Source organism: Nannobrachium achirus (genome assembly GCF_963921795.1).
Source record: "Nannobrachium achirus genome assembly, chromosome: 4".
NCBI lineage: Eukaryota > Metazoa > Chordata > Actinopteri > Myctophiformes > Myctophidae > Nannobrachium > Nannobrachium achirus.
In genome coordinates, this window is record NC_137813.1 from 39,956,333 (window position 1) to 39,969,964 (window position 13,632).

The following is a 13,632-nucleotide window of genomic DNA, read 5'->3' on the forward strand; positions in this document are numbered from 1 at the left end:
ATTTAAAAGGAGGGGTCCTGGGGGGCCACACCTCCCCCTCTGCTTGAAAAGACACGTCCCACGGCAGCTCTGCGCTTCGTTCCTCTAGTTACAAGTACTGGCGGAGAAGTCATTTCTGCGACTACATTCATTCACACGACGGTATCAGGCTTCTACAATACAATGGCGCTCGCACTGTGTCTGGTTTTGCTTTACACCGCTGTATTTGATGTGAAGTGCGACCCCGGCGCGACGGTGGATGTCGTTATCGATCGGTACAGTATCCCAAGAGTTTGTGCGAGAGAGGTGCAAAACGAGGACTTCGTCCGGTATCACTTCAACGGTACTTTCCACGAAGATGGGAAAAAGTTCGATTCCAGGTACGTGTAGCCTACGTTGTGTCAGTGTCGTGATTTGGGCCTGACTGCAACCCCCTCTGAGAAAACCATTGTTTAGCTGCTAAAATAATCTAGGTTGTTGAAATAGGAACAAAATGTTTCCCATTCCCTGCTCAAACTGTCTGATGACCGCTATCCTTGAATGAACCCTGCTGAGTTCAAGCGTGTTGTATAATCTTGCAGCGGTAGAACGGACGGTACCGTGACTTGCAGACGTGTCATGTAATCTAACGATGTACTGACCCTCATCATGCAATGAAGGCTTATCTGATGCGTGTAGGCCTGGCTATGGCAAATATTTTTTCTCAAACCATACTAACTAGTTATTTATAGTCGACTCGCTAATGCATGATACGTATTCATTCAAAATAGTACCGGGACACACGACTACTTACTTTATATAGCCTACGCTTTATTGTTGTTGTTCAGTTTTGTAACTTTATCTTCTAAAACCTTCATATCACCTCTCTGCTCCCCTGCAGCCATGACCGTGGTAATGCCTTCATCAGCCAGGTGGGGTTGGGCAGACTCATCACAGGAATGGACCGGGGGCTTCAGGGCATGTGTGTGAATGAGCGCAGGAAGATCACTGTGCCTCCACACCTTGCATATGGAACCATAGGAACAGGTAACATCTATTATATACTATATATAGACCTATACTATCTACAGTCTACATAAGACTAGAAGCCCTATAAGTTCTACATAAGAAGACTAGAAGCCCTTAGAGATGTAACAGACGAGGAGATCATGGAAGACTTTTAGAATAATACCCCCAATGGACAGGGAATCTAAATGATTTTGATTTGTCACACCACCAATCCGACTGACAGTCTGACTGTAGTCTTTGTTCCTTTTATGCCCATAGGGACTCCCTATAATTAGGGAGATCCCTGGTGTCAGTATATTCCCATATATGGGCATGCCCCCTTTTGTGCCCATATATGGATTTGACTGATTTGTTTGCACCTGATGCCATGACATCAGGTTAAACAACACACAGCTTGTAGCTGCATTGGGATTGGGATCCTTATATGGTTATGGCTGATAGCTGGGACTCGAACCCTGGACACGCTGTCAGGCATCAGTGCTGATATGTGCCTGGACCAGTCGGCACCCCTCCCTTAAGCCAATTTTAAAAAGCCTCACCCCACAGATAAGTGAGCGGAGTGTTGATTTGTGTCTGATAGGTGGCGTTATCCCCCCTGATGCGGTGCTGGTGTTTGATGTTCACCTGCTGGACATCTGGAATGCAGAGGACAAGGTCCAGATCCGCACCATCAGCAAACCAGAGAGCTGCAAACGCACTTCTGCTGCAACAGACTACATCCGTTACCACTATAATGGTACTCTGTTGAATGGAGACGTCTTTGACACCAGGTGAGATACCTTTTCAGTTCCAACACCATGTGCTTCATAGATTAATTTGCTATATGTATGAGACGTATGTCTCATACAGTTTTTCCCCCTCCAACTTGCCAAGGTAAATCTCCATTTATAAAATTCGAAAAGGTGATCCATGCCTTATTTCATCAAGGGCAAGCTTGATTATTGTGATGCCTTTTATACTCTGGCATTGACCAATACTCACCCAGGCGCCTGCATCGGGTCCAGAATGCCGCTGCTGCTGGTACCAAAACCTTTTATCAAATCACACCAGTTTTGGCATTAGCATCACTCCATTGATTTTAAGCTTCTGCTTTAGGCTTTTAAATCTCTCAATGGGCTGGTCCCTCCCTTATATGGCTGCACTTCTACATCACCACAACCCACTTAGAGCTCTGAGGTCAGCTGACCAGTCACTACTGGATCTATCAATCCAGTAGAAACTGGTCCTGGTCGTATTTGTTTCATTAAAACTAGTCCTGGATTGTAACTTTAAAGGAAGCATAGTATTAGAATCTTGACCTCTTAAAAACAAAGTTAACCTATTTGTGTGTGTTTGTGTTTATTTTGCTTCATTTAGTTACACTAGGAATTCAACCTATGATACGTATTTGGGAGAGGGCCACCTCATCCAAGGCATGGATGAGGGTCTGATCGGCATGTGTGTGGGAGAGAGACGAGTCATCATTGTTCCACCCTTCCTGGCCTATGGGGAGAAGGGATCTGGTAGGCTAAACCAATGTTCAAACCACATAACTTGGGTGGCGTCTTTATGCAAAGTGGCTGTGTGTCTCTAGTTAGTTATTATGCACATTAAAGAGATGTGGTCAAGTGCAGTTGAGCAGGGTTGTTATGTCAACAGGTGCCAATATTCCTCCACAAGCCACGCTGGTGTTTGAAGTGCAGATGGTGGACCTCTTCAATACTAAAGACAAGCTTACAGTGGTGGTGAAGGAGGTGCCGAAGAACTGTACCCGCAAGACAGTGGTTGGAGACTACATCCGGTACCACTACAATGGCACCTTCCAGGATGGCTCTGCCTTTGACTCGAGGTAGAGAAAAGTACCGGCAGTTATCAAGCATAGTTTCATATTGTTTGCACAACTTGAGGTCACAATGTATGAATGAATGGACCATTGTAAAGTGCTTTGAGTTTGCAACTTGCTTAGAAAAGCGCTATAAAAATACAATCCATTATTATGTATTACAATATGTTTTCACTTCTCATTTGGCAGCTACGAGCGTAACAGTACCTACAACACCTACATCGGCAAGGGCTATGTGATTTCAGGGATCGACAAAGCCCTGCAGGGGCTGTGTATTGGAGAGAAGAGAAAAGTCACCGTGCCACCTCACATGGCTTATGGAGAACAGGGTGTTGGTGAGTCTCTGAACCATAGATCATTTGGGGTGTTTTTGTGCAAAGGATCTTTATTAATTGAACGCATACAGCACAAAGGTTACATTTTTAAAACAAGACTGACAATGAAGATGTGGGAATGAAATTCATAAATTCTTGATCAGTATTTATGGAAATGACTTCACTGATTATTTTCTATCCATCATTGTAGAAAAGCTCATTCCTGGCTCTGCAGTGCTGGTGTTTGACATCCATGTGATCGACTTCCACAACCCCAAAGATACTGTTGCGATTGACATCCTTCACAAGCCACAGGAATGCAACACGACTAGTGAAGTTGATGATTTGATTCAGTACCGGTACAACTGCTCCTTGATGGATGGCACCCTCCTCTACTCCTCGTGAGTGCCCTCTGCCTCACACACTGCTACACTGCATCCTCTTGGTCAATACATGTAGTCCTTTTTTCTCCCTTGCATTGAAACCGACACAAACAGCAAAAAAAGCATAGTATATTGTAACACAAGATAAGTAGAGAACCCAAACAAAATGTGCAATAGCTTCAAGTATATATATCAGCACTAGTATTGTTACGTGAGCTATTAAAGTAGTAGTTCACCCTCAAAATGACTTTTTTTCCCTATGGATTACTCATGCCATGTAGACTTGAGTTCAATAATATTCTTTGTTTTTTGTCGCATTACTAAGACAATAATTTAATTCCAATAAATGTACCCCCATTGATTCCGGATGGGGACCCACATTTTGGTCCCCATCCAAAATCAATGGGGGTAAATTTACTATGATACATTTTTTGTCTTGTGAATCATGTGACAAATACCAAAAAATATTATTGAACTCGAGTCAAATAGAAAATAAGTCATTTGGGGGGGTGAACTACTCCTTTAAGACTAATGGTAAAAGAGGTTTGAGTACATTTTAACAACTATTGTCTGGTTCGTTCACAGGGACCACTATGAAACAGCTCCCAGCACAACACTTGGCTCAAACAAAGTGATCCAGGGTCTGGATGAAGCTCTGCGCGGCATGTGTGTGGGTGAGAGGAGGCGGGCAGTCGTTCCGCCTCACTTGGGACACGGTGAAGAAGGAGGTCAGTATGCATGTGTGCTCTCATAATGTACATGATATGGACCCTCACTTTCTTTCTTTTAGTTTTTACCAGCTTGTGTGAAGTGCAAGCTGGTCTATATTCAGTCGCTGTGTTAGTAGTGACCTTTTCAGCACTTTCTCCTCACCGGCAGTCCTTTTATGGCATACTCTGTATGGTCGATTAAATAAGAATTAAATTGTCTAGGTCTCTGAAATAGTCTTGCAAGTTATTTTGTAATGTTTAATATTAGATGTTGGATTGTTTGTGCCTATACAAGAGTGCATGAATAAATCCACTAGTGAGCTTTAGATGTTAAAGCCCCCTTAATTTAATTCTTGAGTTGAATATCTATATTTTTGTTAAGGTAAGATGCAAGAGTCATGACGGTACTTTTCAGGGGTTTTAGCTTGCCACAAGCTGTATCATTTCTTGTTTTCTCATGTGTTCTTCTCTCTTTCCCCTTTTGTAGCCAAAGGTGTGCCTAGCAGTGCAGTGTTGTTGTTTGAGCTGGAATTGGTGGACCTACAGAAGGGTGTGCCTGAGGGATACATGTTTGTGTGGCTGGGAGAAAGCCCAGATCCCTTGTTCCCTGCCATGGACCTCAATGGTGACAAAGAGGTGCCTCTGGTGGAGGTAAGCAATCTCCACAGTTTTTGTTATAGGTAATAGTCAAGGACCCACAAGCCCAAAAGCTCAAGGAATAGGGGTGATACCTGTGATGTCTTGCCGTACTTTGTATTTCTGTTGTATCTATTAGTTTGGTCATTAAGGTCCACAGAATGACAGGCCTGCTCTGCCGGAAACATCGCGAAAAAAGTTATGGCCATTTGTATATTCACTGTCCCATCGACTTCACTATACAGGAAAAAAAAATTTGCCCAAGGAATGTTTTTCATGCAAAACAAATGCTTGCAATGGATTCAGAATCACGAAGAACCCCTAGTTTGAATCCACACATGCTACTTAAAGCACATTTATTTTTTGTATTCTTTTCCTGTATAGTGAAGTCGATGGGACAGTGAATATACAAATGGCCATAACTTTTTTAAGCGATGTTTCCGGCAGAGCAGGCCTCTCATTCTGTGGACCTTAATGACCGAACTAATAGATAAAACAGAAATAAAAAGTACGGCAGAACATCACAGGTCCTCTCTCATTATCAGGGACTGGGTCCCTGACTATAATCACTTTACTATAGAGCTAGAGTTGACACCCACACTTGTCGTCTTGTTGCTGAGAGTTGTCATTTACATTTCTTTCTCTCCAGTTTACAGCCTTCCTCATGCACCAGATTGAAGAAGGGAAAGGTCGTCTGCGGCCAGGCTTGGATGCCGAGAATATTATAAAGGATATGTTTGACAACCAGGACCGCAATAGGGATGGGAAGATTGTACCAAGCGAGTTAAAACTGAAAGCAGATGAGGAGCCCAAACATGAGGAGTTGTGAATGGGATGTTCTACATGGAAGTGCAGGACCCCAGTGATTGCATTATCACTGTCACTTTTGTAATTGTTTCGCACTTGATTCAAGGGTTATGCAATATTTCTTCTGAAATTGAATTTAACCAAAACTGACAAGACAAGATAAGGGGATAGGTGGATTTCGTTTCTCTAAAGGTGAATGATATTTTAAGTGTGAATAGAGAAGTAATGGTCAGTAAAGAAAATACGTTTTCTTCTGTACTGAAATTACTTTTCCTCAACTGCTTGCACTGAACTAGCTTGTCAAGCACTAGGGCTAGGCCCATCATTCCAAGAAACTGCTTGTTCGTTTGAAAAGGCTGCTAGTGTTTGGAGTTGACACTGTACCGTAGGCCCTTACACCAAACTTAAAGATGATGTCCATTGGTTGTATATTTTGAGAGGCTATTTTATGCAGTACCAGATTTACTTTTTTATTATAAAAGGTGTTAAGTGTTGTGGAACATAATAAACAACCGTTTTGTAATAAAACATGTATCCTTTCTTTACTGTTACAGTAACACATTAACATCCTCCTACCTGCCAAATTATACTATAATTCTTTAGGCTGTATTAGTGTAGATTGTACATATTTATGTTAGCCAAAAGTTTAACTTCACCAGTTGAGTGGCCTTGTGTCCGCTGTGATACTAGTGTTCAATCCCTGGCTAAGTCACACATCTAGAAAATAAACATAACAAAAGTAGTTTGATTCAATATTTATAGAATATTCTTTGACCAGTTTAAATGTAGTGGAGTAAAAATTGTTTTAGTACAATCCTCCAAAAACGACAGTACCAAAGTTTACACCACTGATTATACGATGGTGTTGCAAAAATGGTCAATGTTGGAACGTGTTGTGAGCATATTTTTGAGAGACTAATGTTATAAAAAGTACACAGAGCCCGACCACTACAGCTGATGTTACAGACAGAACGGCCCATACAAGGAGATATGCACGTCACAGCCAACACGGGTGTGATGTTTTTGTGTCATGTTGAGAATTACTACCTAAAATAGGGCTAAGTGTAGTGACTTTACCAATAGTCGCTGAGGGGCATAATGTGTAAATGTATAGTCTGATGCACAAGTCCAAAGATCTTTTTAGAGACCCTTTTTGATATCTCATGGGGTTAGATATAAAGCTCTCAGAATTCTTAAATATGTAAACAGGGAGATTACTGAGGTAATTCTGGAACGTAAGTAAGCATAGACACCACAAAAATGGGAGCCCCTTGATAAACCTTTTAATTGTGTTTACGTGAACATTACGGTGAACAGGAATTAAACAAGGACAGGCATTTTTCTGTTATAAGGTGAACTATTTCACCACTTGGTAACACTGTATTACACAAAAGAGTTAACTGTTTTCCTTGTAAAACATAATATCCATATAGCATCATTAAATGGGAAGAAATGAAATTATAGCAAAGTACAAACTTCCATTCAGGATTAAACCAGCACATACCTTTCAAACAAGTTTTTGCCTTTTAGTGCCATTGCATGATTTCTTCCCTTTATCCTTGTCACATGTAAAGCATAATTTATACTCGTACTGCATACTCATGGCATCACTTGCCAAAAATCTGTTATTTTCAGTAAGTGACGCTGCTGTATGATGTAGCATAAATTAAGTTTAAGAATCAGAGAACGAGACAATGGGCATTGCATGTCAAAAATCTCCCCTCCCTTGCAAAAATAAACCCTAAATACCTACAACCACATGTATTTGTTACAGTACATTCTGTACGTTTGCAAGACGTGCTTATCGGTAACATTTGGCTTCTCCCCAAATATTTATGAACATGAGTGGACAGGCAATGGATAATGACTACAAGAACCAAATGTTCTTTAGCGGTAGTGGTAGAATGACATTTTCAAAACCCAAGTGCATTCACACAACTGTGTAGCTATAATAAATTGGCAAATAAAAAAGAACCAGTCTTTCTTTGTTCTGAGAAATCTTGTCAACTGGCACTTTCTGAGCAGGGCCTTGCGACTGGATGCCACCTTCCTGGCATGGATAGTCCAATACTTGTGCGCCAGTGAGATGAACCATATTCTAAGTTCACTTATTGCCAGTGAGGTAGAGCAGTATGGAGTTGGCCACATCCAAGGTCTCATCCTTCACCAAGACAATGTCATAGGAGTTCAGATAAGACTGCTTCCGCTCCTCCACCTGAGTTCAATTCAAAGAGGAGAAAAAATAACTACATTAGAATTTCACAATTTGTTTTCCCCAGTTACAACTTAAAGGGGAGAACCCTTTAAGTTGAGAACCCTTGTTAACCCTCATTAATATATCTTTGGCTACCAGGCTGTTAGGAATTAAACCATTATGATAGGTTTAATGTAAACTACGTATTACAATAATGCAATGTTATTACTTTATCCAAATAACAATATTAATAATAGGCTTAATGATAAAATAGCCTAATAACAGCATTTTCCCAATCGGCCACATTGGCCGGTGATGTTCATAATTAACGGCTAATTAAACTTTTTCAGAAACAAATCAGTCAATGGCCGGTAAATACCGTCTAACAGAAATCCCGATCAACTCATCTTACTACTTATGCCAGCAGTGTTTAACCACTTAAGCCCTATTTTATGCTTCACTGTTCAACATTATTGCATGTGGAAATAGCTGATCTGCAAGCTCACAACACGTTGTAATGTGACACATTGTGACCTTGTACATCGGCTATATTATCAACTATTTTTTGAACATTGTAGAAAACCTTCGTCTATAATGCCATGCCAAAAATAGGGATGCCAGGTTGAATGTGGTCATATGCCTTAGATCAGTGTTTCTCAAATGGGCTAGGGGTACGCGGGGGTACTGCAGGGGGTACGTGAGAAAAAATGGGAATATGTATTTTACTGTTGTGGTCAATGATCAAAACATTGACAGACTTTGTGTGAACCTGCTCATCTGTAAATTGTTAAACCAACTGGGAACTGGACTTTTGATGTACATTTTTCTAAGCAAAATGCTGTATTCAGGGGGTACTCTGCTTCAGAAATCAGCCAAAAACGTTTGAGAACCACTGCCTTAGGTGATGAATCATTCGGTGTGTGAACCTTGTCATTGAGGAAGCCGATCTTGAGGATGTTCTCCATATCCTGGACGCCGTCAGCCATGGTCAGATCTCCCAGAGAGTCTCCCATTAGCAGCACGTTGGGGCGCGCTCGCAGCTCCTGGAAATGGCCGGTGTTGAGCAGAGCACCTTCCCTCTTGTTGTAGATGTGGATCAGCTCTCCTTTGAAAGCCTTCAACACGCCCTGGAGGGGTTAGGAATGTCAAGTTAGGAATGTGTTCAAGCACACATACAGCACACAATGTACCATCATCTCACTCAAAACTCACCGTCTCATCAAAGTCCATGAAGTTGGAGAGGACTTTGACGTTGGGGTGGAAGACTTTTTCCTGTCGAATCACCTCCTCTAGGACATCTCCTATTCCAGCAGAGAAGATAAGGAGTGGGATGCTGTGCTCATGCAGGTGGTCAAAGAAGAACTGGTAGCCCTCCCTGTGGAAATAAGTCATCATCACTGGGGTTAAAAATGAGGATGATATAGTGACAGATGTCACAATATCACAATTGGACCAATGTATTTGAGACTTCATTGTGATTGTAGGATCTCAAGCGTCAACAGACTCCGGTGTCCTTACCTCAGCTTGGCATCAGATTCTCTGACCACCGTGGCCAGCATGTCTTTCTTAATCTTCTGTTGCACCAAAAGCTCATGGGCTGTCGTCCACCTGTGAGATGCAAGATGCAGCCAAGTTGAAGGGATGTATACAATAAAGGCAATACAAAGGCTTGCACAGAGGTGTCTGTCCATCCAACTCACCACTCCACCATAAGGGGCAGCTTCTCCTCTATCGACCGTGACGCGTCTATCTCTATGGGGTAGTATGTGTTGAGCAGCTCCTTCAACTGAGGGAGAATGGACAATACACTGGCTATTATGCATCTAGAAGAGACACAGCAATGTTTACCCCAATTAGCGCCAGTGAGGATCTTACGGATGAGGTTTCCTGGCACCATTTAATCATCCACAGGGTTATGGACTGTGACCTTTGATTACACTGACCTTGGTGGGCAAAAAAACATTCTTTCCAGTGAACGAATAATTGTGTTCACATTCACAGCAATGATCTGTTCAAATGATTAGTTCCGCTGATTCTACAAATGTCTTCTAAATCCTAACAGTTTTCTGAGTTTTCATGTCAAAAAGCCCCAAAATGATATGTATTTGGCCAGAGACCCCCATCGCCAAATATATATCATTAGGCGTATTAGGCGGAGGGGACAGTTTAAGGAAATGAACGAATCCCCAACACTGCGTAACAGTTTAAGGAAATTAACGAATCGTTCACGTTCATGGCAAAGAACTAGTTGTTATGAACAATCACTCACAAACATCACCACTGACCAACACATATACATACACATAACTCATCTAATCAGTGTAAAATGTGAAGTTGTTCTGATGAGCAGTTCTCTAAAACCAAAGTACCTTTTCTTTGCATTCTGCACTGATAAGTTTGCTGTTATCCAGAATGTCTGAAAGTAAAACGCACAAGCAACAAAATCACATATACAAATAATTTCATGTTTTAAAAAAAAAATGTTAATGTAATTTAACTATTAGTTGTAAAATTACATTTACTACTCACTATGACAGGTAGGACACCGCTTTCCATTAAATGAAAATCTTGTGAGGGTCATGTCAAAATCTGCGATCACCTTGGACAAACATAAATCACATGAATTAGGACAGGGTTGTCAAACTCATTTTGGGTTGGCGGCAACATTGGTCCAAAGGTGACTTTATGTGGGCCTCCACCAGTTGCAGGCACGCATGCGCGCTCACTCGCATTCAGTTAAGTGCCATTCCCACAGAGCACTGTAACTAGAAAAATAACTGTAACTATTGTTCACCATTGTATTTTTTTTTATATACCGTAGTTGGTGAAAACTATATTTATAGTCATACTTATAGTGCTCAGTGTGAATGGCCCTTTATACAGCATTGTTTTTCAGTCTGTTGTCTCAGTCACTGCTGTAACTACAGTTGAGCTAGTTAGGACTAGAATAGATATTACAATCCCTTAGATAATCAGTACTTGTGTAACAGTGTTGAGTGGGGTAGGGGTAAACGCTGGATTCCGCCCCACTTTACTGATGTTTCGTATAGCACTTATTATGAAGAAGAATAGCTACTTTAATTATTGACATTAAAAACAAAACTCCCTGGGGGTCCAGACCGGACCTCAGGTTGAGACCCACAGCATTGGTCCATCATGTACCTGCAAGGTGTTGGAACCCGCCTTCTGCATGGTTCTAATGATGTCCTCTACCCTCTGAGGGTCCCTCATCAACACCGATGCGTTCGATAACTCTGCAATCTGACAACAACAACAACAACAACAACGTGCCACGCGCGTGCGTGCAGAGAGCACGCGGTGTCACCTTGGTATGCTTTGAACAAGCAGAGAATCTCTTTCAAATGTTAAGTTGCCTTTTGTTTTTATTCTTATATTTTTTGATACGATCATACGATAGTAAAAGTCAGACTACGAAGAAAATCTACGATGATCTTGATCCAAGTAATAAGTATTTACTGAAGTACTGTACACTTTTGAGGTATTTGTACTTTCCAATTTTCAATACTTTTACTTCTACTCCACTAGCCTACATCTCAGAGGCAAAATATTGTACTTTTACTCCATTACAATTATTTGACAACTTTAGTTACTTTGTAGATTTTGATACTGTTACACAATTACAAAACATACATTATACCACTTCAGCCATATACATTTTGGCCATATATCTACATTGCAGTATTGACATTTTGATAAAACATGTGAGTACTTTTCCCACCACTGTCAGGGAGGACAGCACCACCAGCACCGCACAATATGAACAAAATGTACTACAATGAACATGGAGACGTAACGCAGGGTAACGTTAGCTAAACAAGCTAGCGTGGTGCATCCATGCAGGGCCTTAGCCCCATATAGAACCTCACCCGTCGCTGCATACTGTTGTGCTCCGAGACGAGGTCCTATAAGGGTTTCCCCGTGGGGGGGGCGAACGCCCCAACGGTGCGGTAGAAAACACTCTTCCCGAAATTGTATCCACAAAGTAACGGTAGTTCCGAGCTCCCAGACTGTGAAAACCTAGCCAGGGTCAATAAAACATGAACCAGGGCACGAAACAACCCCTTAAAATCGCTAGTTTTGTCAGCCGGTAATGTTTACAAGCCTAGAAGTTGCAGCCGGAATGGTAGCATTAGCGGCCCCTCTGGTCGAACGTAGCCCCAACCGTCGCTGCATTCGAACAGACATTCGACCAGAGGGGCCGCTAATGCTACCATTCCGGCTGCAACTTCCAGGCTTGTAAACATTACCGGCTGACAAAACTAGCTATTTTAAGGGGTTGTTTCGTGCCCTGGTTCATGTTTTATTGACCCTGGCTAGGTTTTCACAGTCTGGGAGCTCGGAACTACCGTTACTTTGTGGATACAATTTCGGGAAGAGTGTTTTCTACCGCACCGTTGGGGCGTTCGCCCCCCCCACGGGGAAACCCTTATAGGACCTCGTCTCGGAGCACAACAGTATGCAGCGACGGGTGAGGTTCTATATGGGGCTAGCAGGGCCTTTGCCATTCAATAGAGAAAAAAAATAACTCTTACCATTTTCTGAGGGTTGTTTTCTCTCAGTCGCAATGCAATGTTATTACAACGTTTCTAAACGACTACGACGCTACAACTGTATTGTACCTACGAAGAGTGTTGCTAACAACTTGCATTACTTGACGTGCTGGAGAGGACGGACACACTGTACTTTCCCCGTGGTCCCAAAGCTACTATACATTGGTTCCTACCCAGTACCTTGCTATTCCATCTAGAGCAGTGGTTCTCAAACTTTTTCATTTCAAGGACCCCCAGTTTGACATGAATTAAGCTATGCACTCCCATTTAATAGGACCCCCTCATGTCAAGGACCCCCAAATTGACAGTTATTACCCCGCGGACCCCCATTTAAAAATATATGCCAGGGACCCCCATACGAGAATTATTACAGCTCTATAACAGTGATTCTCAACCATTTTAATAAGCTATGCACCCCCATTTATTAGCATTTATTATCTCTAAGACCCCAATTTTTATTACTGTTAAATGGAACCAAATGGACCTATTTGTACACTATCTGAGTTATACCCATAAGGGTCGATTTGGTTCCTATCATTTAGCAGGGGACCCCCAGGAACTCCCTCAAGGACACATGGGGCTCCCCGGACCCCACTTTGAGAACCAATGATCTAGAGATCAATGTCTTGTTTAATTAAAACTTCATACTGTGATATATGCATCAAACTACATCGATTTCTTTTTGTCTCCACTAATGTAAGTCATCTCATATAAAGAGGTAAAACAAAAACAGATCATACAAAATGTTATTTATACAAATGTTTACTGCAAATTATGACAATAGCATTTTGAACATCCAATAAAACAATATCAGACTGTCACATGCAATGCAAAATATATAGCTTATTCCATTTAATAACTGCAGTAAAGACTGCCAAAAAGAGGAAATTAATATAATTTCTGACTTCCCTAAAATTTCTGAAATAGAAAAGCTGTATGGACAGACCTTACTGTTGGAATACTGGAATACCATTGCTACACATTCACAATGGAATTCTGTTTAGTTTTTAACAAAACAAAGTCCACATACATTCCCCCCACCCCCCCATTTGTGGTCATCTTTGGACAGTTAAAGGAGATGGTGGGATCTCTAATAAACTCCCAGCTGAGAATGCACTAAAGAAAATCATCAAATTTCAAAACACGTCATGACATTTATCAGAGATCAACATTGATTGGACGCTGGATAAAATAATACATTTCCAAAA

General features: G+C 41.6%; 2 protein-coding genes across 2 annotated transcripts; one reads left to right on the plus strand and one right to left on the minus strand.

Annotated features, from left to right (window-relative positions):
- Positions 1-47: 47 nt before the first annotated feature.
- Positions 48-6,181, plus strand: LOC308283519 (peptidyl-prolyl cis-trans isomerase FKBP10-like). The gene is made up of 10 exons (XM_080723960.1): positions 48-359; positions 860-1,005; positions 1,568-1,757; positions 2,344-2,489; positions 2,626-2,815; positions 2,999-3,144; positions 3,335-3,524; positions 4,092-4,234; positions 4,704-4,867; positions 5,502-6,181. Exons 1-10 carry the CDS (start codon positions 163-165, stop codon positions 5,679-5,681), a joined length of 1,692 nt encoding a protein of 563 aa, XP_080580086.1. The 5' UTR covers positions 48-162; the 3' UTR covers positions 5,682-6,181.
- A 755-nt stretch (positions 6,182-6,936) lies between these two features.
- LOC308283705 (cytosolic 5'-nucleotidase 3-like) lies at positions 6,937-12,546 on the minus strand. Its single transcript, XM_080724174.1, has 9 exons — positions 12,407-12,546; positions 11,016-11,114; positions 10,383-10,452; positions 10,223-10,269; positions 9,554-9,639; positions 9,372-9,461; positions 9,066-9,228; positions 8,780-8,980; positions 6,937-7,874 (listed from the first exon to the last, which is right to left on the minus strand). Exons 1-9 carry the CDS (start codon positions 12,407-12,409, stop codon positions 7,764-7,766), a joined length of 870 nt encoding a protein of 289 aa, XP_080580300.1. The 5' UTR covers positions 12,410-12,546; the 3' UTR covers positions 6,937-7,763.
- Positions 12,547-13,632: the final 1,086 nt, after the last annotated feature.